The 23,671-nt window shown below is 35.5% G+C and overlaps 1 protein-coding gene across 6 annotated transcripts in view; it reads right to left on the bottom strand.

Annotated features, from left to right (window-relative positions):
• The window catches only part of LOC131690236 (glutathione hydrolase 1 proenzyme-like), a 679,522-nt gene that overhangs the window by 52,316 nt on the left and 603,535 nt on the right, over positions 1 to 23,671 (bottom strand). For all 6 annotated transcript variants that reach the window (XR_009305552.1, XM_058975998.1, XM_058976080.1 and 3 more), the window contains one exon: positions 11,841 to 11,911. Coding sequence is in view for 5 of the 6 variants with exons in the window: in XM_058975998.1 (XP_058831981.1) it covers positions 11,841 to 11,911 (71 nt within the window). In the remaining variant the exon portion in view is untranslated. The remainder of the gene's footprint in view (positions 1 to 11,840; positions 11,912 to 23,671) is intronic.

A 23,671-nucleotide genomic window follows, 5' to 3' on the forward strand; every position in this document is an offset into this window, starting at 1 on the left:
ATCGCTCTGCCAGGTGACTTCTGTCACCTTGGGTGATTATAGTCAGCTAAGTGACTGCGCTGATCGCTTTTTCGCTCTCACCTCACCAAACTAGGTGAGGTGACGCGTCATAACGGTGAGAATACATTATTCTTTTTGTTTAAATTTTAAACTTTTGTTTCATTAAACCTTTAGTAACATTGGAACCTTTGTTATTTTCAATCATTTGCTATATTCGACCTTTTATCATTCAACATTTCGTCGCATCTTTTAGAATTACCCCGTTTACTAAATTCACACCGCTTGAGGTTTTTGCCTGCTTTTGATCAATAGACTCGAAACAATAGAGTAGAATTGTTGCAGCCTAGAACATTTGGTATATAATTACCAAACTGTATCACTTTGTAGCTGCTATTGTTACTCATTACTTTAACCTGCGTGTGTCAGGGGCAACAAATGTCAATCTAATGGGCCCATCATATGTAAGAGCGAGAAAATATTTAATCACCGCAAGTCGCTGCCATTGCCCTCTAGTAGTTATATTCTATTTTAACTCTAGCGATATGCATTTCAGTCATTTCCAAAAAATATGAACCATCAACGTCCCATCATGAGTTCAGTGTGTCTTTCGAGGTCCGATCGGGTTTCGGAATGATGCGGTAGCCGCTATTTAAATGATATGAGCAACTCAACATGAACCCACAATCAAAAAATAAACAACGTTTCAGTACTCACCGACTCATGTTTTGGATCCAGCGCTAATTGCTTTATCCTAAGTTTCTAGGCTGAAATGAATTAACCATTAATTTTAATTGAAATTATTGCATTATGCATTATAATTACTATTCTTTTCCAGAGCCACTTCATGCAATTTTATTCACAACAATAACAATGGCTGTCAAAAACATGACCTACTACTTTGTTTGAAATGGGCTACCCAAAATATAAGTACGAGGCGATGAACTTGAATTTGAGTAGACGTCATTATTCAATTCCTACCCAACACGAAGTTCACAGCGACCAACTCAAATTATGGGTAATCGCCATGTTCAAATTTCTACCTAATTTTGGGTTGCCCATGTATAAACTTCGCAGTGAGCAAATTTAACCCAAAAAATAGGTAACTTTGATTTTCTGTGTAACTAACTTCAAATCCTGACCAAAATAGAAAAAAAATATTGTTTTTGTTTATTTGTCCATATATTCAGCTTAAATTGTTCTTCGAAACATACTCTAACGTTTTGCTTAAAAAGAAAAGCGTTTTCGTTTTATAATTTTTGTATGTAATAATTTGAAATCAGTGATTTTTTTACAACTATTATTAGCTTGAAAGCCATTATTCCTAAATTTTTCAGATTGCTCAAAAACTGATTACCCAAAGTCAATATATAAATCAAAATCGTGCTTTTCATAGCAAACTTCAGCAACTCCAATCAATTGGGGTCGATTTTAGCTTTTCTTTGTCATTTTTGGGTAGGTTTTATAAAAGTGCTCACTTTTTTCAATTTTCCACATATTCGTTAGTAAAAAAAGTACCTTGTCGGGCAATGTCGGGTAAATCTGTTAAAAGGAGAAGATTATTTGAAGTGTCCTCTCACTGTTCCACGAAGAAAACATTCCCAATTAATCCCATTCGTATTTTACAGTTGTTTGGAAATGTCGTGTTTTTGCTCAAATTTAAGAGAATACAATTAAAACAATCAGTATTGGGGCTATTTAAAAGATCTTATATGAAAAGAATAATTTGAGACGGTGTCAGTGGTTGAGTGGTAAGCGTGACCGCCACTCATTCCAGTTGGCTTGGGTTCAATTCCAGCCAAGGGCATTGAGATTTTTCTGAGGTGAAAAAATCTGTGGTCATGTCTTCCATCGGAGGGGAAGTAACGCCGTTGGTCCCCGGTCCATTAGTGGATGGATCGATATCTAGTCCAGAAGTGAAGTCACCTCTCTGGCGTCGGTAAAGAAAAAGTAGAATCCAACTTCTATACTTACTAACAAATATCCTCCTCCCATGATACTTGTGGAGTGCACAGTAGTATATACGGCCTCTAGCAAAAGCAAGTATCGCACTAACCATTCCTTTAGGATTACCAGGAGTTGCACATTGAAAGATGTTTCGCTACACCCAAGCATAATTATCTACTTAGCAAAATAAACATATGAACTTGAAACAAAATGTTTTAATTTATGAAAACAGTTGAAACAGACTAAATCTCATTGCGAGGTTTCCTCAAACTGATGGATTACTCTAAAACACGTTTCCATTGAATTGTTTAATATTTTCATATTTTGGTAATAAATTGTCTGAAACCATGAAAAACCGTTTTCCATCACTTGTTATCGTATAAAAAGCTTAAAAACATGTGAAATAATTTTGGCCATGGATTTGATATAGTTACGCTACTTTGCGTCGTCTCATCAGAATCCGATTTGTTAACGCTAGTTCCAAAAAACGGCGACACAAATTGTGTTCCTGAGCAAACCTCTAGTCAAGCGTGTGTCCCGCAAGAAAAAAGCTCATTTTATGCTAATGAAAACCAGAGTCGGAAAATGTTTTTTTCATTTGCCGAAATCAGGCGAAACTGATGAAAGAACGAAGCTTCTTTCCATACCACTAGCACTTTGCGAAATCGAAAATGAGACAACGGGCTAGGACAAAGCAAGCATGTAACAGAGCGTTTTCATTATTCTCTCCGCACGCTCATTTTCACTTTGAGACTCATAATGATATTGGTAACTTCGATATTGACCTTACTGCTGGGGAAACGAAAATACACTAACAATGATATTTATTTGTCGATGCTCGATTCTGTAGATTTGCGAGCTAATGATGGTATTGTAAGACGGAAGCCTGATCGGTGTGCATATTTCTCATTTTAACTATGTTCTAGTTGCATTATTTGATGCACATTGCATTAATTTCATTTGATGAATGAGAATCGCAAATTACTGACCATGCATCAAAACGAAATTGAAATTCGGATTGTCATAGGAAAACGAAAGTTGCTGCTGCTGCTACTCGTTTTCGTAGAATCGAGAGAGGAGGGGACATCGCCTTTATTGTTTTATTTTTTCATGCATTTAGCGACGAAAGAGGCAAGGAAAGGACGAAGATGAATTCTCTGAATTTCGTCGTTCATTGAATAGGTATGAGAATTTTAGGCTCTGATGAGAACTAATGAAATCGAAACATTTGATTTGGCTTAACAGGTTAATGCAAGATGCACTATGCTATATTTCTCCTTAGTGGATAACAATTTAGGTAAAAACTATTTTTCTCCATTAAGGAAGAAATTGTTTAAAACCATCTATGTAGTGAAGAGCACGAAATGTATGACTAAATTAGTTATTGAATTTGCATTTCGACTTCGTCTCAGCAGAATCGCAGGATTGACGTTAACTCCAAAAAACGGAGACACATTTTGTGTTCCTGCGCAAACCCCTAGTCAAGCGTGATGTCACAAGAAAAGAAGCTCATTTTAAGCTGATGGGACATACCGGCTTGAACCTTCGTTCGAACCGGTCACAAATCTTGATAGCTCCTGGTTTACCTAGAGTTTTTCAACAGCAACAGTCTTTCTCAAGGCTACCTATATTTTCGCTCGATCAGTCTTTCTCAATACTACCTATATTTTTTCGACAATTAGTTTTTTTTTCAAAACTACCTACTTATTCTACTCAATCAGTCTTTTTCAAGACTAAAAATATTTTCAAGAACAATTCAGCCTAAAGAAATATTTAATTCTTCCAACATGTCTGGGTCCTCCCAGAAAGGCCGTGTGCCAAAAATTAACGCTAAACGGAAAAGGGTATCTTCTCCAAATTCAATTGACTGCAGCAACTCATTCGATGTTTTATCCGAATGTGAAGCTGATGAAATTTCTAAATTTCCTCGCATTGCGCATAATGCCAATGAGAAGAAAACGCAATCACCTCCGCCTATAACAGTGAAGATCTCCGACTTAAAAGCCTTTCGAACTGAGCTTTCGACGTTCCTCCCGGACGTGAAAGTCTCTTTTCAGATTGGCCGAAGAGGAGAATGTCGAGTTACAGCGGAGGAATTGATTGGCCACAAACGACTACTCCAGTATCTTACCGAGAAGTTATATAAATTTTATTCATATGATTTCAAGACAAATAGACCATTCAAGGGTGTCTTGAAAGGGCTACCACAAGGTCAAAGTTTGGATGAAATATCCAACGAATTGAAAAATTTACTTGGCTTTTCTCCTTCACAAGTTTATTCTTATGAAGAGAAAGGCTAGCGGCGATAACACGCCAGTACGCTCTGGAATTATCCAGGAGCTTTATTTAATTCATTTTAACCGTAATGATTTGAATTATTTGAAATGAATTTGAAAAAGCATGTTTTATGTTCCACGTGCGAGTAAAGTGGGAACATTATAGATGTCATGAGGGCAGAATTCAAAATCTGACCCAGTGTCGTAGATGCCAAGGCTTTGGGCACGGCACAAAAAATTGTCATTTGGATTCCAAATGTATGATCTGTGGTGATAAATCGCACACTAAAGATACTTGTCCTGTGAAAAAACCACAAAAAGTTTCAAATGCGCTAATTATAGCGAAAATCATAAACCGAATTTCTGGGGTTATTCAGTTCGAGAAAAAATCATAAATTCTCGTTCTAGACAACAAAAACAACAAATAAAAAATGTACCTACTTCTTCAGGTACACTTCAAGAAAGCACGTCCAAAGGTGTTAATCCGATTCAAAATAGATTAACAACTTCTTCTACCTCCGTCACACCATCCCACAATGGTGTGTCATCTTATGCTTCAGTGGCAGGTAACAAGGCCAAAATAACGGCTACCGTTACCACGCCCACAAACTCGTTTGCACCCAACGCTTCCTTTAGTCCAATGGATCTAGGTAGCGTAACGGAAGAAAAAAATAAATACCTGCAGGACTCTATGTTACCTATGATGATTGCTATGTTAAATTCTACCTCCATGCTTGAAGCTTTTCAAGCGGGGTGGGAATTTGCTAACAAAATTGTAATGAAATTAAAGTTTAACAATGACTTTAAATAATCATTTAAATTTATTAAATTGGAATGCTCGTTCATTAAAAAATGTGCGAAGCCGAATTTTTCAACTTCTTGAGGATACTTAACGTGCATATAGCTGTTGTGACCGAAACTTTTTTAAAACCAAATATTAAATTGAAGAGTAACTCTAATTTTGTTATTCATCGATTTGATCGAATTGTTGGATTCGGCGAAGGAATCGCAATAGCGGTTAATCGCAGGATCAAACATTCCGTTACGCCATCTCTTGACACCAAGGTGATCGAGAGTTTGGGTATCGAAGTTGAAACTGATCTTGGTATCATTTTTATTACTGCAGCCTATTTGCCTTTTCAGTGCACTGGCGAGCAAATTAATTTCTTGAAAGGAGACTTACAAAAACTTACAAGAAATCGGTCGAAATTCTTCATAATCGCTGATTTTAATGCCAAACACCGAGCCTGGAATAATGCTCAAAGCAATTCCACCGGTAAACCACTTTTTAATGATTGCTCTGCTGATTATTATTTAATTTTGTTCCCGAATTGTCCTACGTGCTATTCGTCTGTAAGGAATCCATCAACAATTGATTCGGTTTTGACAGATCGAAGTCACATTTGTAGCGAATTGATTACACATGCTGACTTTGATTCTGATCAGGCCCGTGCGCAGAAAATTCTCAAGGGGGGGTTTTGATTTTTTTAACGTTTATTTTAAAAGAAACGTGCAGAAACCCTTAAATTTTGAAGATTTTTTCAGAGGCCTGGACCTAGTCTTGTGAACCAGACAACTCTGCTCAACAAATTGGGTAAATGTTTGTTATCGAGAAGGAGTCATCAAAAGACATCGCTGCATAGTGGTCGGAAATCCCAAAAACGTGAACTTAATTCTCTAGAGGCCAAACCATCGAATATATTCACAAGGTATCTTTGGACGAATTGGTCGTAAGAATATTCCCCACAACCTGATAAAAATTAAAATTAGGCATGGCTTACTACGATCAAATTGAAAAAACTACAAGGGGCAGCCCTATGGGGTTGCACGAGCTGTAGACGTAGGACTATAATACTTAATGTAAAATATTTATTTTCTTAGTACATTTATAGTAATAATAAATCAAACATATTTCTTACGTATGGTTTAATCACAACAAATCAACATCGAATACTACATATTGAACCAAACCTTCTTGGTTATCAGGTCATTTCATTCTGAAGAAAGAAGACAGAAAACTGTGACCGAACTAATATCTGGAACTAAATCTTTATAGCATAAGATTAGCTTGTAAAAACTTTTCGATTGTGTGTGGTAAAAAACCCGGACCAGTAAAGAAAAATCAAATTTTATACAATATAATCACATTTCATGTATAGACCAAGCATTCTAGTTATATTTTGCCATTATTGTAACTTTCCTAAAGTACGCATACAAATATAGCGAATGCAGTGGTCTTAATCATATATCGAAACTATAAATATACAAGAATCGAAAACAATTTATATATGGACAAGATGCGATTTTGCAACGGTTTTTCAAGTGGCTTTGTAGTATGTACTTATTAGTAGAATCAAAATACTATAATCTGAGTGGAAATGAATCACGTGATGGAGAAATGAATCAATGAATTGATCGAACGTAAATAATAAACTTTCGTTGTGCAATTTAGTAACAAATTAGATCTACCTACCTACACATTCGCCTCAAACATTAAACCCAAGCGCACAAAGCAAAATGAATCAACGCTGATGATGATGGGTAGAGCGAAAGAGACAACTAATACACTATGTTAATCGTGTTTGCAAATGGAGCTCGCATGTACATACTATTTTGTGTACGAATAATTATACATAAAAGTGTGCTGGAAACGAGCACAACACAAAAGATCGCATAGTGTTTGAACGGCAAGCACAGTCACATTCCCTGGGTAGCGTACCTCCACAGGCAGTGTAACGGATTTCTAACACAGCTACACTGGCTGTGAAAACACAAAGCGCAGTGATCTGCTTCGCCCGCTGTTCAACAAGCAACTGAGCTGTTTCGGCGAAATCGGTCCGTTTAAATAGTCGATGATGACGTCATCCATAGAAGCGTAGCGCGCTAGGTACATAAATCTGTCGTGCTGGGCTAGGGAAGCGCTATAATCAGTGTGTAAATGCGCGATATTTTGACTAGGTTGTTCATTATTTAAATTTTTAATACCATGATATCAAAAATCTTCGGGTTTATCTATTGAAATCTATTCTTAAAAGTATTTCGGGGCGATATGCGCAAAAAAATTGAAAATTTATCGTGAGATGGCTGAGTTATATGCGTTTAAAATTGGACCACTTTTCGTTACATACCATTTTTGTAGAATTTGCAACGTGCACCCCTATATCGAAAACAAAGACGTAGTCCTACGTCAAAAAATAACTTTTTATGCTGACGAGGAAGAAAGTTGGTGTCTTCGACAAAGTTTTAGAAATGCTCGTAATAAAGAATTTTGTTGAACTAGTTGAACTTGCAGGATTTAATGCTATCGATTTGTAACGCGTTTTCAATGGCAACACCCTCAAATTTAGTTTTTTTAACCCTTAAAGGCGCAAACCATATTTTTTTAAATTTTCTGAAAATTGTCTTACAGTTTTAATACGTTACTACGATAATTTTGAATAATATTTCAAGGGTTAATATAACTTTTTCCACTGTGACTTTTCGTGCAAACCGTGCTCCAGACAAATGTGGAGGCATTAAAACCACATAATATTGTTGAAGACTGTAAGTAAAAATACCCAAGTAAAAAAACATTACAAAATGAGCTTAAAACCTTCTTACCTTTATTATGCGTAGTTCGGACACTGAAAATAGTATCTGCTCGTCCATCTTGATTTGCACCTTTCTCTCTTATACGCAGTTGAACTTGGTGTAAAAAAATTAAAATTCTTCAATAACTCTAAAACGAATGAGCATATGCAGTGTTCATCAATATTTTTGCATGCAGTCTTCAACAATAATTTAATTTCAACATGCAGTCTTCAACAATAATTTAATTTCAACATGCAGTCTTCAACAATAATTTAATTTTTACATGCAGTCTTCAACAATATTATGTGGTTTTAATACCTCAACATTTGTCAGGAACATCGTTTGCACGAAAAGTCACAGTGAAAAAAGCTATATTAAAAAGCTAAATTTAAGGGGTTTGCCTTAAAAAACGCTTTATAAATCGATAACATTAAGTCCTACAAGCTCAAGTTGTTCAACAAATTTCTTCATTATGAGCATTCCTAAAACTTTGTCGAAGACACCAACTTTCTGCCTCGTCAGTATAAAAAGTTAATTTTTCTAGTTCAATCATATTAAGCCATGCCTCAATTTAATTTTTATCAGATAGTGGGGAATATTCATACGAACAATTCCAAAGATACCCTATGAATATATTCAATGGTTTGGCCTCTAGTGACGTTTTTGGCATTGCCAACCACTTTGCGTTACCTGCTGGCTCGTGGTGGATTCGGATTGGTTTGTAGTAGTTGTTAAGCCATCCGACTAAACTTAAACCTCTTGTATCTCGTAATCCTCATCCATCCGGGGCAACCGTTAAGTACTGCTTTAGTAAGGATTGTGTTCTTGCTTATTTTGTTTTGTGTTAATCGTCATGTATTTATCCATAGCTACTTTTCCTTACTTGCTGTCAAACTTTCACAATATATCTCACCAGCTCAGGTCTGCTGCAAATATCGTACCCTGTTGAGACATGAACCGATCGACCATAAGAGTTTACATCTGTTTACAATCACCTTTGCCGGGTTTCTTATCCTTCTTGGTGCTAGTCGTTCCTATTTATCTGTTAGCTGGTGCTGCGAACTTCTTGGCGGCAGTATTTCACCCTATACTGATGCCCATTTTCGCGATCCATTTCGCTGCCACTCTAACAGAATAATCATCGGCGGTAAAATTTCTCTAGGTAACGTTATCCCGATTTTCTCCAACTTCGTGTTTTCCTCTATAACTGCCGTTGCTAGCTCGCTGACAGACATCTGCTGTCTACTCACTACTTTTGCCAATAGCGAAGCTTGTCGAAACGTTAACCGATCCTTCAGAGAAGACGTCCAACTTGACATACGTCCCTTTCCAGCCACCCTCGCAAAGTTTCGTCCTTGGTTTCTTCATTGACTTGTTTCTAGAGTGACCGAACTCAAATGACATTTTAAGAGTCCAAACGGTTTGCAGTATATTTTTTTCCTGGACAGGAAGAAAATAAATTTTTAAAAGTAATTTAAAACACTCATGGGGGGGGGGGGTTGAACCCCCAAGCCCACCACCCCCCCCCCCCCCCCCCCCCTGTGCGCACGGGCCTGATTCTGATCATCTTCCAGCAACTTTTTCACTTTCCAGCAACTTTTTCACTTTCTCAAGAAGCTGTTTCCAATCCCGTTAGCTGAGTGTTCAATTATCACAAAGCGAATTGGGAAAGGTACAAAACTTATATTGAGAATAATTTTAATCAGGACCTTGATTTACAAAATAAAGCTGACATTGATACGGCATTACAAAATTTAAGTATATCTATAGTTGATGCTAGAAACTTATCAGTACCAACAACACAGAAAAAATTTAATACTCCGTTTATTGACGACGATCTTCAACTTCTGATTCGCTTGAAGAATGTTCGAAGACGTCAATATCAACGTTCTCGTGATCCTGCTATGAAATGTATCTATCAGGATCTACAAAAAGAAATTAAGCATAGATTCACACTCTTAAGAAATGAAAATTTCGCGAAAGAGGTTGAACAAATCAAGCCAAATTCTAAACCTTTCTGGAAACTTTCTAAGGTTCTTAAGAAACCTCAGAAACCAATTCCAGCTTTGAAGGAAGGTAACCACATACTTCTTACAAACGAAGAAAAAGCTCAAAAACTTGCTCAGCAGTTTGAAAGCGTCCATAATTTTAATCTCAACGTTGTGAGTCCTATTGAAACCGAAGTCATACAAAAATATGGAAATGTTTCAAATCAAGTATTGTCTCTAGACGATATTGTAGAAACAAACTATGATGAGATCAAATCCATCATGAAAAAGTTAAAAAATATGAAAGCTCCAGGTTATGATGGAATTTTCAACCTTCTTCTTAAAACCTTTCCGAAATCACCATGAGATACTTAGTCAAAATATTCAACACATGTTTTGAATTGGCATACTTCCCTGAAAGATGGAAAAATGCCAAGATTATTCCTATTTTGAAGCCAGATAAAAACCCAACAGAAGCATCTAGATATCGACCAATTAGCTTACTCTCTTCTATTAGTAAATTATTTGAAAAAAATCATCCTAACTAGAATGATGTCACATATCAATGAGAATTCTATTTCTCTTCCTGAGCAGTTTGGATTTCGTATTGGACATTCAACTACTCATCAACTTGTGAGAGTAACTAACATGATAAAGGCAAATATCTCAGAGGGCTATTCCACTGGAGTTGCTCTTCTAGACATCGAAAAAGCTTTCGACGGTGTTTGGCACAAAGGTTTAATTGCCAAAATGTGGGATTTCAATTTTCCAATTTACATAATAAAGATAATTAAAAATTATCTTAGTAACCGTACCCAACAGGTTTCTTGTCTGAATTGTAAATCTAATAAGCTACCCGTTGAAGCAGGCGTCCCTCAAGGATCAAGCGTCGCACCAATAGTATATAATATTTTTACCTCTGTTCTTCCAAATCTACCTACAGGCTGTAAAAAGTCACTTTTTTGTGATGGTACTAGCATCTCAGCCACTGGTAGGAGTCTTCGTATTATCTGCAGTCGACTGCAACGAAGCTTATATATTTTCAATGATTACCTGAAAAAATGGAAAATTTCCACTAATGCGGCAAAAACACAATTGATTGTGTTTTCGCATAAGCCAAGATCTTCTTCTCTTAAACCAAATAATAACCATAATATTAAATTTAATGGTTTGAATTTAACATGGTCAGATCAAGTTAAATACTTGGGTTTGATTTACGATAAAAAACTCACTTTTAAGGATCACATTGAAGGAATCCAAACAAAATGCAACAAATATATAAAACGTTTACACCCTCTTATAAATAGGAATTCTAGGCTCTGCCTATAGAACAAACTATTAATTTATAAACAAATATTTAGACCGGCAATGCATATAGGTGCCAATCTGGGCAAGTTGTTGTGCTACTAGGAAGAAAACGCTTCAAAGGATTCAGAATAAAATTCTGAAAATGATTTTGAAGCGTCCACCCTGGTTTAGCACAAATGAGTTGCACAGACTCGCTAACATAGAAACATAGCAATTTATGACGAACAGTATTATAAGCGACTTCCGACAAAAATCGTTGCAATCTTCAATTGCAACGATTAGCTCTCTTTATAGTTTATAAGTTAGTTTATAAGATTTGTTTAACTCCTTATTCAGAAGACAAGTAGGTTTTAAACATCCTACTGAAAAAAAAACTTAACAGCGAAAGCATGTTATAACTTAATAATAATTAACTGAATCATGTAAACAATAGGGATGAAAAGTCACCACTTGTGGCTGAACACCCAATATACTAAATTAAAAATGTAATGCAAACAAAACAATATAATCAAATAGAAAATAAAATAAAAAATTCTGAGGAGACCTAATGACTAATTTTGTCCATCCTGAAAATGATAATGATATTCTGATTTCAAAAGTGCAATTTAATATTCTTCATGCTCCCATTAGCCCTTGTGCATGTAGAACATTATTGTATATTGTGTTTCAGAATTTTTGATATATCGCTTTGAAGGTGGTAAGTGTTGCAAGTTACCTCGTTTGGCTGTAATGCAGAGATTTTTCAAAAACTTACCATTGCGACAGCTGTCGTTATTTTCGTTCCTCCGGCTGCTCCAACGACTAATTTTACTTTTCCGTCCCTTCCTGAAACGAAAAAAATAGCTTATCGGACATATCCTCTTTTAATAAACAACTTTTTATAAGATGTGTTATTATTGACGAATTTCGCGCCAACTCAAACAAATGTTGGCAGCGCCCTCTCAGATTCTAATGAAACTTTCTGTACATGAAGACTTTGTCACAAAAAGCCACTTTGCATACTTTGTTTTTCAAAAAATAATCTAGACTGTCTTTTGAAAGGGCCAAATTTTTTTACCAATTTTTTTCAAATGGCTATTGGCGATTTGCGGCAAAGCCAAAATTAGTCATGCGACACCTATGATTTAGCCCATGAACTGGCAAAGTGATACAGTTTGCTTTTTTTCACCCGTAAGTGAGTCGTAGCTTACAACAAAATCTTCATTATCTTCTCGGAAACAGCTTACCACTGCCAAAATATGAATGAAACGAGTAAGAAATTTAGTTTTATTTGCAATTATTCTGAAATTACAGCCATTTGCAACTATTTCACTCATACATTTCTTCGAAATGTAATCGGGGTATTATTGTGGTTATAAAAAATCGTTCCATAAAGTTCCAAATCGTTCCATAAATAAAGTTCGAAACCGAGACCCAATCAGTACCAATGTCAAACTCCTTCATATTTTGAACTACGTAGGAGATTCAGTGAAGACTTTCGGAGAGAAGGATCGGCTGTGCATGATACAAAGCTGACACTTTCCTATTAGCCGGATATATTCTTTCCACGCCTGATCTGGAGAGTTTCATGAATTTACACCATCTCATGAAGGTTTAGCTTAACTTAGGACGAACGGGAAATGCTGTTGCAGCGGCTACGGTGCTCAACAAATTACATTTCGAAACAGCGCGCATATAGCTCTACGAATAATATTAGAAACCACTATGTTTTACACTCTTTTCGCAAGATGTTTACTCATCATCTTATAAAATGATGGTTTTCCTTCATTTTCATAAACAATTATCAACAAATTGATCGGTAATTTGGTGTTTAAAAGTCATTTTTCACCAATGTTTACAGAAAATATATGCACTATGACAGAACAGAATCAAATCAGTAACACTTTCCTTCCAGCGCTATCTGCGAGCAGTTTCAACGTAGAATCGCCAATAGTCTATCCTACAAAAAATGTTGTAGGAGTGATTTTTACAAAATTAGTCAAATTTTAATAATAATATTGAAAAAATTCTTCATTGACTCCTACACTGAAAAAAAATCGATTTTAAAAATTTAAAGTCGATTTACAAAAAAAACATGTTTGATTTGGATGAAATTTTGTTGCAAGATAGGTAATTATGTGCCCTACCTACAGTCAAAAATTCAAGCTAGGCACTTTCAAGGATGTTATTTGAAAATAACTTTTCCTTGTCCAAACTGAATTTTTTTCAGTGTGCTTTTATCGAAAACTAAACCAATGAGAGCCACAATCATCTCAGAATCCATTTTTCCAGCTGCTAGTTGCCTGATACATGCAAAATTATCAGTAACGAATTTGGTATGTATTCATAACAAACTTGAATAAAGACTGGAAGACTGAAAGTCAAGAAGACTGGAAGACTTGAAGATTGCAGTTCATTTGTTCCTCTCAAAACTGATAAATTTTATGAAACAATTGACAAACTATTCTAAAATTTATTTTATGTCTGATGGAGCAGCAGCACACTACAAACATAAAAAAAACTTTACAAGCTTGTGTAGATTCCAGTCAAAGTATGAGTTGAGCGCAGAATGGCATTTTGTTGCAGCATCCCATGGAAAAGGACCCTGTGATGCTATTGGTGGCACTCTCAAGCGAATGGCAAAAATAGCCAGTCATGCTCGCGACTATGGAAATACTATAAGAAGTCCCCGAGAGTTATGTAGCTGGGCAGTTGAACATACTGATAAAAAAAATCACAAATTTAATTTTCTGCTACAATTCACTGAACAGTACAACAAAATGTCAGAAGAATTCTAAGAGCTGTATAATAACGCCAAAACAATATCTGGAAATAAAAAATTCCACAGTTTTGTGCCTATTCCTGGGGTAAAGTAGAATCGAAAAGGTATTCAAATTCAGAAGATGAACCAAAAATATTTTCCTTGTACAGAAATAATACAAAATAGCATGCATAAAGATCGTTTTAAGACAAATGTAATATATAAATATAATTAAATAATTATGTAAAATTCAATACATAATGTTGTGGTGGTTATTTCTTTCTTTGATTCTTCCTCGGCACTAAACAAGAAAATAAAAAAAATAACGGAATATTTGCTTAATGACAAAAGCTCTTTTCAACGGGATTCTTGATTAAGGGGTTACATACCTGTTAGTGATAAAAATGTCAAGAAAGTTTGAATTTACGTAAAGGAATAAAGCAATGATTTCGTTACATCAAACTTATAGTATTTTGGTAGTACATTTTTCAGTAAAATAAACAAGCATAAGATTATAAAAATAAATTGATAATTGGCGGAGTTATGGCTTTTCCCCGAAATCCTTTTTAATTTAAGAGTGTAACGCCCATAGTTTTTCGCCAGAATCAACCCTGGCAAAATTTCACCAAGTAATGCACCATGGAAGCTAATTTCCTAGGTTACATCACCAGCTATAGCCTTAAGCTGAGCTGATATTTTGATGCACACGCGCTTTCCAAGCCATATGCTTATGGAGGCGAGTAAACAATTTTGATTAATTAAACAAAACTTGTTGTTGCTAGCCGCGATGGCGACGTTGTTGCAGAAGAATAAAGGCTTCCGAGTGTGAATCATAATGAACTACTGATGAATCCAAAGGGGCTCTACTCTCGCGAGCAAAGAAAAATGTTTTGTTTAGGTCTGAGACTCTCTCTCAGAGAAAAGTCTACACAGACGAAATGATAAAAGTCTTTTGGGTCAGGTTTTAATCAGAATTACCAACCGTCCTTATTTTAAAGGACATGTCCTTATTTTCGAGGTTTTTGGAAAGCGTCCTTATTTTACTTCAAATGTCCTTATTTTTAGTCTCAAACTTTGGCATATACAGGGTGATTCAACATGATGGTTTTTAACAGGGTATGTCATGTTATTGCAGTTTAGTATTGTTTGCCACCACAGTATGCTCACCATTTTCAAATTATTCAACTATATTTCGAAAATCAGCGATCAGTGAGGAATGTGTTTCGTGCACTCCTACCATAATATAGTCGACATAATCGGCAAACTGACTCCACTATTCACCATACAATCAAAGAGTAAAATTTGCAGTTCTCGTTATTGGATGATTAGCGAACAAATCGACCACATCCAGTACACATTGAAGAAAACATAGGGGTGGTGACATTCCCATTGGAAACCAACATTACTCGACTAATTAGCCAGATACAACTTGAAATACTCGAATCCGTCATCAAAAATTGGACCAGTCGAATGGATTACCTCAAGCGCCAACATGGTCAACATTTAAAAGAAATTGTTTTCAAACAATAAATGGCAAAAAATGTTCTTTCGATTGACAAATAAACATTTCGCGATTTACTCCATTTTTCAAATTTTTGCGAGATCAAAAAAACGTCATGATGATTCACCCTGTATTAAATTATTCAGATCAACTTTATTGCAAGAGAATCAATTTCAATTGTCATTTTCAAATACTTCCAGCGATTGTTTTTGTTAATGCATACTCTCTGCGACTCATTCCAACCAAATTTTTTTACTTAGAAGTAACCAAAATTTGTCGGATAACTCGATATGAGGTTTGGCCAAAGTGGTTATCTTCGTTCAATATACACCATACCAATTTGTCTCGATCAAGATTCAACGTCCCAGTTCAACTGCTGGAAAATAAACCAGAATCCCGATTTTTTCAGAATTCTGGCTCAAGTGACAACTGATTCAGGCTCCAATTCCGAATAGATTTAGGATAAGACGGCACAAAAGGGTTTGCGGTGATCACGATTGGAGACCAATAGATCATCTAAAATCTCGAAACTCAAAAAAAATCCATTGTTATATGAGTATTCCTCGTACCTTAACGATTAGTTGAATAAAATTTTTTTGCATTCGAGAACGTTTTTAGTAAAAAATCGCTGTTTTAAGCTCTAAAAATTATATTAAAAACGCTTTTAATCCACCTAACAGTGTGATGAGGCATTTCTTATAACTCTTATCACTCTCTTCGGATATTATATCGTTTGAGAACATTTAGAACTTGATGCTTCGCGATGTTTTTGATAACACATACTACATGGGATAGTGGCAGGACTCAGAGAATCGCTCAAATCGGCATAGGACAACATGAGTGCTAGAAATCTCAAACCAAATCATTGGGAAAGCGAAAAAATGGCCTATAAAATAGACATACCAACAAATTATTGTTAAAGCTCTGTTAATAAAATATCTAAATTGTGGTGGGAAAACTGAATTTTTCTAAAGGGGTTATATATTGTACTGAGCCAAAAAAAATCGATTTTTTTTATTCGATTTGAAGTTTATACTTTACTCAAATTTCCAACGCGACTGAGAACTAAGAAATCTACGCTTTTTTTTTAAAAGGGCGATACTAGCAGATACCATTTAAAGAAAATCAACAGTGAATATTTCCAGACTTGGTTTTATTTCCTATTTAAGAACTATTGTGTTTTTTACATCCTAGATTGCATGATTCAGTGATCGAAACCCAAAACTTCATAAAATATTTGAAATTATTAAATTAAAATTTGTTTTTGCTATTGAAATTGACAAAATCATAGTATCGCCCCTTTGGCGATTGTTTACTTTTTCTCCCACCTATCAGCATTGAAGTATTGCCCTCACGTTTTTTTACAATAACTACCGTTCTACACCACCGATTTCGTCCGGGTTTTTTCAATAGCGATCATTGTTACTATTTACAGCTGGATAATCCTAAAAAAAATACGAAAATAAGTTTCGCCTCTAAACTGCTAGCAAAAAAAGTATCGCCCTGTTTGTTTGCATGGAGCGTGGAGGGCGAAACTTTAAATAAACAAACAAAAATACAGTTTCGCCCGTTGTATTTTTTGCTGTAGTTTAAGAAAGCAATATCGTAGAATCAAAATCGTAGAATCGTTTCAAAGCCCTCATTCGCATGTATGAAAAAAGCCTTATGTTTACATTTACGCCTATTTCACAAAAAAGCGTTGAAATGAAATCGCAGCTCCTGATATCACGCTATCTCTGAAGTGCATGCGTGAATAGTTCCAAATTTTACTTCGACATCGACTTTTTCTAAAGGTGACTTCCCAGTAGTATCCTTGATTTGAATTATTATCGCTAATCCTAATGCCAAAGAACAAATAAAAACCTCTCGAAAACGAACCGTAATGTACTGGGTGCACAGTGCTCTGAAAATCTAGCAAAATCGTCTTCGGGCACCAGCGGGTCTAATTCAGAGCTATCTGCGCGGCGAGTTAAATCTGTAAAGAATACTAAAAAGTAATTTCTATTCCATAATTTTCAGTTCAGCAATTCGAGAGATCGTGCTCACCGCAAGCCATTAAAATTAGACTACGTTGTGAAGCGATGGTCACTATTTATTAAAAAATCACGGTTAAATAAAAAATAAAACTATTTAAAAATTTCAAATAGTTTATAATTTTCACAAACTTTTTAGGAAAAATTGTTTAATAAGCTTTCGTAATATTGTGCAGGAAAAAAGCTGAAAATTTCAGTATTTTCTCTATCTGCAACATATAAACCCTTAAGTATACCAATTAATTGGTATACGAATTGGAATAGGTTCGCCAAATTTCGGAAGAAGTCTATAAAATAACCCCTTGAAAACTACCTAAAAATTGTTGTAGTTCGATGCAATAAAAAATCCCCAAAAATGAAATGTACCTATTAATGTGAAACACAGTGAATAATACATACAATAAAGACCCATTTTTATCAGTCGCATGGTGTATTTTAGGCTGACAAAATGAGGACATTGACTAAATCGGACAATTTTTTTTTCTTTATAATAAACTGAAGCTGTTAAAGTATTCTTTCCGTCCCTTGATGTAGTCTGATAACTATTTATGATTATGATGAACTTTTTATTTTTCCATGTCTTCATGATAAGGAAAACATGCTCAAGAGAGGATTTGCTCGAGTTCAGTCTTGTTCGTCTGCTGGAGCTAATCAAACATATGTTCATATTTGGCTGATAAAATTGGAGTTTCAATGTATTATAATAGATATTCAGCAATCGAAGAAGTTTCTTGCGAACGAGTTTAGAACGACTTTGTTTCTACTTACTTAAAGTCAGCGGCGTAGCCAGAAAATCGGTTTGGTGAAAATCGATCATACTGTCCAAACGGCATAATTCCGAAACCGTAATTTTTGAAGTTAATAATAGAGTTTGTGTCTTTAGCGAATTTGTTGAGACTTTATTGTAGTTATGAATATTAACCTGAGAAAATTCACCATAAATACTTCTTGGACGATATACCGTCAAAATAATTTTATCAAATTATGCGCTGTTTAACGTTTGTAAAACTCATCGAAGATACTAAACCTCCGAAATTGGCGGTTTTAAAATGATGCTATCTTGACCTTAAATTACTGTTTTTGAACATTTGACCTATACATACAATTATTCATACAACAAAAATCAAATGCTCATCAAAATCGATCAGGACTTTCTAGAGTCGAATGGAAATCGTCATTTTTCATAACTTTCTCTCTACATTCGGAAAGTGTTATCCTCGTTATTAATCATATTACGTTTTCGTCTCAACTCAACGCATTCCCAAAATAAAAACCTGTTTCAATCCACCTAGTGGTGCAATTGTACTTGTCTCATTTATCCAGACTACGATTCCATGACTGGTTATGTTCAATTCACATTGCTTTGTGAAAGTGAATATGGTAACTTGTGTGTACATAGTGCAGGAAGCAATCGCTTAAATTTGTGAGAAATACTTTGCTTTTCGTTGAAAACTTTGTGGGCGCTAATCGCTAATCGGAATATCATTCAGATAGGTATAGTGTGTAATCATACAGACTATTATTGTTCTGTGATTTTCGGGTTTCATTTTGCTGCATCGGCTGGCTTTGTAAGTTTCCCAGCAGCGAGGTGACGCAGGGTTATACTTTTTTTGTTTTTGTCCCGCTTCTCCAGCTGTTGTTTAATTTGCCTATAATGAGTGGCCTGTGTGCAAAGTGTACGGGCACGGTGAGTCTCGCCGAAGGTCTTGTACTATGCCTTTTTTGCGGCGATAAATACCATCAAAAATGTTCCGGATTAACAAAGGCCATGGTAAATTGGGTGGCTGATAATGCAAGTCTTTGCTACAAATGTGCAAAATGTTTATCAACCCAGTCTTCTGGTGTGCAGGATGTCAGTTCGATAATCATTGAGTTGGATAAGAAGATGGAACAATTCGCTTCCATTTCTGAATCTCTCACTGATGCCCGAAAAAACATCGATGCACAGATAAACATCGTAGTAGAAAACGGAATAGAAAAACTGATCAGGTCTTTCAACAACTCTCTCGAGAGTAAATTGGCTGGCTTGGAAAATAGTGTTGCCAAAAAGTTGGAAGATTTGAAAAGTTGTGTTAATGAAAATGTTAAGCGTGAATTAGTTGGAATGAACAGAAAGAGGAATTTTAGTAATAGGAAGGTTCATTCTGAATCTGACGGGAATCCCAGTAGAAAACGAAAAATTTTGACGAATAAAGAAGATGAACCGATGTTAATTGAAATAGACGATGATGGAAATAATGACGAGGTTTTTGATAAAAATAGTAGAATTACTTACGCGAATGTTTTGTCGGGAGCTACAGGGACGAATAAAATTAGAACTAGAAGTCAAACGAAACGTAAGGCTCGCCCGGTCATTGTGATTAAACCAGTCGAGCCGTTGCAATCGAGTGACGACACGAGGAATGAATTAAAAAATAAATTAGATCCAAAGGTGCACAACTTTAAAAACGGTAAAGATGGCTCGATTATTGTGGAGTGTGCAACTCGGGATAATATTGAATCGGTGAAAGAAAACATTGTAAGCAATCTGGGTGAAAAGTATAATGCTGTTATACCGATACCCGGTAAACCGAAGATTAAAATAATGGGGATGAGTGATCGATACTCTGAAGTAGTCTTCATTGACTTATTGAAGAGTCAGAATGAGAGTATTTCGTTTGAATATGTTAAAGTTGTTGCCAATTTCCAAAATCCACGCTTCAAATATAACAAATACAATGTTATAATTGAAGTTGATAAGGACACTTATAGCAGCCTGATGTCAGCCCGTGCGGTAAACATTGGTTGGGATAGGTGTTCTGTTTTTGAGGCCTTTAACGTGCTGCGCTGCTTCAACTGTGGAGAATATGGTCATAAGAGCACGGGATGCGTGAATAAAGAAACATGCTCCAGATGTAATGGAGCACATAGAACATCTGAATGCTCGTCAACGGATTTTAAATGCGTTAATTGTATTAAAAAGAATAATGAACGTAAAATGAATTTGGACGTAAATCATGCGGCATTTAGTAAGCAGTGTTCAGTATATCGGAGACTGCTAGAATTGAAAAAGCAACGTTTTGTCAAGTGAATAGCAACTAACAAACGAGAGGTTGTCTGAAACATTGTATTTAAATATAGCTGGGTTATCTACAAACTTTGTCGCAATGCGACATCTTGTAGAAAACAAACGTCCATTGTTGGTTTTAATATCAGAAACACATATTGTTGATACTGATGCATTTGATCAGCATAGCATTCCGGGTTATAAAGTTGCTTTTTGCCTATCTCATTCCAGACATACCGGTGGAGATGCTATTTACGCCAAAGAATCGATTAAATTCAACATTCGGATAAACGAAGCAGTTGATAATAATTGGTTCTTGGGTATATCAGGTGAAAGAGGCATGCAGATGGGAAATTTTGCAGTAGTATACCATTCTCCTAGTTCAAGCGATCGACGGTTTTTAGAAATTTTAGAAAACTGGTGGAATTTCGTTGACTTAAGTAAACTTTATGTAATTTCGGGCGATTTCAATATTGATTGGCTCAATGATCAAAATTCGAATCAGTTGAAGCAGTTGGCAGAGTTTTTCAATTTCAAGCAAACGGTTAGTGAGTTTACAAGAATTTCCAGACACAGTAGAACATTGATAGATCACGTGTATTCCAATTTTGATGGGGTTCATTCGTATGTAGAGGCCGATTGTAAAATTTCAGACCATGAGACAATTTCAATTTTACTGGAGAATGAACCTAACCGTGAAGAGGATAAAGTTAAAATCAAGTGCTGGAAAAGATATTCGAAACAAGCTATGTCTCAACTGGTTTCGAGAAGCATGGATTTTACGGAATTGAATGGAAATTTGGATAACAAGGCAGCTGTTCTAACTAACGTGTTAAAAGAGTGTACAAATAGTTTAGTTTCTCAAAAGTTTGTTAATTCAAATAACTCGAACAGCTGGTACTCTTTAGATAATGTTTCAAAGATTTTCTTCCATTTAATTCCACTATGTTTTTATAGTTAGATGCACTTGCACTTCACTATTTAACAGATACCGGTATTTCGATTACTACTTGTAATCTTCTTCAGTGTTTGTGTGTTTGTTTGTTTGTACTCTTTAGATCTTTTGCGCCTTAAACGTAAAAGGGATAAAAAGTACAAGAAATTTTGTAGAACTAATAGTGAACGTCTTTGGAATGGGTACACACACGCGCGAAATATTTATTCACGGGCCTTGAAGAAGACCAAATGTGAATATATTCAAAGGAAGATCGATCAACATCAAAACAACAGCAAAGAGTTATGGAAAATCCTAAAGAATTTAATTAAACCTAAACGTAGTTCCTCGCAGTCCATAACTTTTAACGGGATAGAAGAACAATCTGAACAAATAATAGCTGAAAAATTGAACAGTTATTTCGTTAACAGTGTCCAACTGATCAATCAAAGTATTGAGCTGGTCAGTGAACCTGTGGAAATAACACAGCCGATTAATATTAACTGTAGATTTGATGGATTTCACCCAATCACTTTTGAACAATTGAAAGATAGTTGTTTTTCTTTGGGAAAATCGGCTGGTATCGAGAATGTCAATGCAAAATACAGGATTGCTTTCATGTCATCGGACACGACCTGCTGGACCTTGTAAATGAATCGCTACAAACTGGGCACGTGCCGACAGTTTGGAAGGAATCACTTTTGATTCCTATTCCCAAAGTTACTGAGACGGATAAAGCCGAAGAGTACCGCCCCATTAACATGTTGCACACATTAGAGAAAATTTTAGAACTTGTTGTTAAGGGCCAGCTGATGAGCTATTTGAATAATAATAATTTGCTAATTCCGGAGCAATCGGGATACCGAGAGGGACACTCTTGCGAAACCGCTTTGAATCTAGTGTTAGCAAAATGGAAAAAGAAAATCGAGGTTAAAGAGACTATTTTTGCTGTATTTTTGGATCTGAAACGTGCTTTTGAGACAATTTCGAGACCTTTACTTTTGAAAACTTTAGAGCGATTTGGTATCGGAGGGTTAGCACATAAGTGGTTTGAAAACTATTTATGTGATAGAACTCAGAAAACTAGTTTTAACGATTTTGTATCTAGTCCTCTCGACAATCCTCTTGGAGTGCCGCAAGGTAGTGTCTTAGGTCCTATTTTATTTATTATGTATATAAATGACATTAGGCGAGTTTTACGATTTTGTGACTTAAATTTGTTTGCTGACGATACTGTTCTGTTCATTGCAGCTAAGGATATAGATGAAGCCGTGGCGCATTTGAACGAAGATTTGCATTCCCTTGCTCGTTGGTTAAAATTTAAACAATTAAAGTTAAATGTTGCTAAAACTAAATATATTATCTCTTCGGCTAATACTAGGCCTGATGTTAACGTTGAAATAAATGGTGAGACTATTGATCGCGTTAGTGAATTAAAATATCTTGGAATAATCATTGATGATAAGTTAACCTTTAAGTCTCACATCGACAATGTCATCAAAAAGATTGCTAAAAAGTATGGTATATTGTGTCGTCTGAAAAATGATTTAACAATTAGTAGTAAAATTTTATTATATAAATCTATTGTTTCACCACATATTGACTTCTGCCCGTCCATTTTGTTTCTTGCCAATCAAACACAAATATTGAGGTTACAGCGATTGCAAAATAGAATCATGCGATTAATTTTAAAATGTAACAGATACACTTCCTCTAGTTTCATGCTAAGTGCATTACAATGGCTCTCTGTGAAGCAAAGAATTTATTACTTAACAATGGTGTTCATTTTTAAAATTATTAATGGAATGCTGCCTCGATATTTGCGTGATCGAATTGAAAGAGGAAGTGATGTGCATAGGTACAACACTAGAAACGCGTCTGATGCAAGAACACCTAACTTTTTATTTAGTAGATCACAGAACTCCTTGTTGTACAAAGGAATAAGTTTTTTCAATTCGATGCCTAGACATATTAAACGTGCGGCAACATTAGCGGTTTTCAAAACACTATGTATTTTACACGTAAAATCTGCTTTATAGACAGATTTGTTGAATTTTTATATTTTGGAGTTATTTGAATAACTATGTAATACCACGAAGATTGTATTTTTTTTCTCTTCTATTATTTGCATTTAGTCACACTAAGTTATTATATTCGCTATGATGATGATGGATTTTTGTTAATTGTTTATTATAGTTTTTAAAAAATAATGAGATGTCTACAGAAGTCTGAGCCACGCGCGCGATAAGCAGATAGAAACTAACTTGAAATCGAACATGGTGACCAGTACTAAGAGCTCATCGGGTTGAATTGAAGCTTTTAGACTTTTGT

Source organism: Topomyia yanbarensis, chromosome 1 (assembly GCF_030247195.1).
Source record: "Topomyia yanbarensis strain Yona2022 chromosome 1, ASM3024719v1, whole genome shotgun sequence".
NCBI lineage: Eukaryota > Metazoa > Arthropoda > Insecta > Diptera > Culicidae > Topomyia > Topomyia yanbarensis.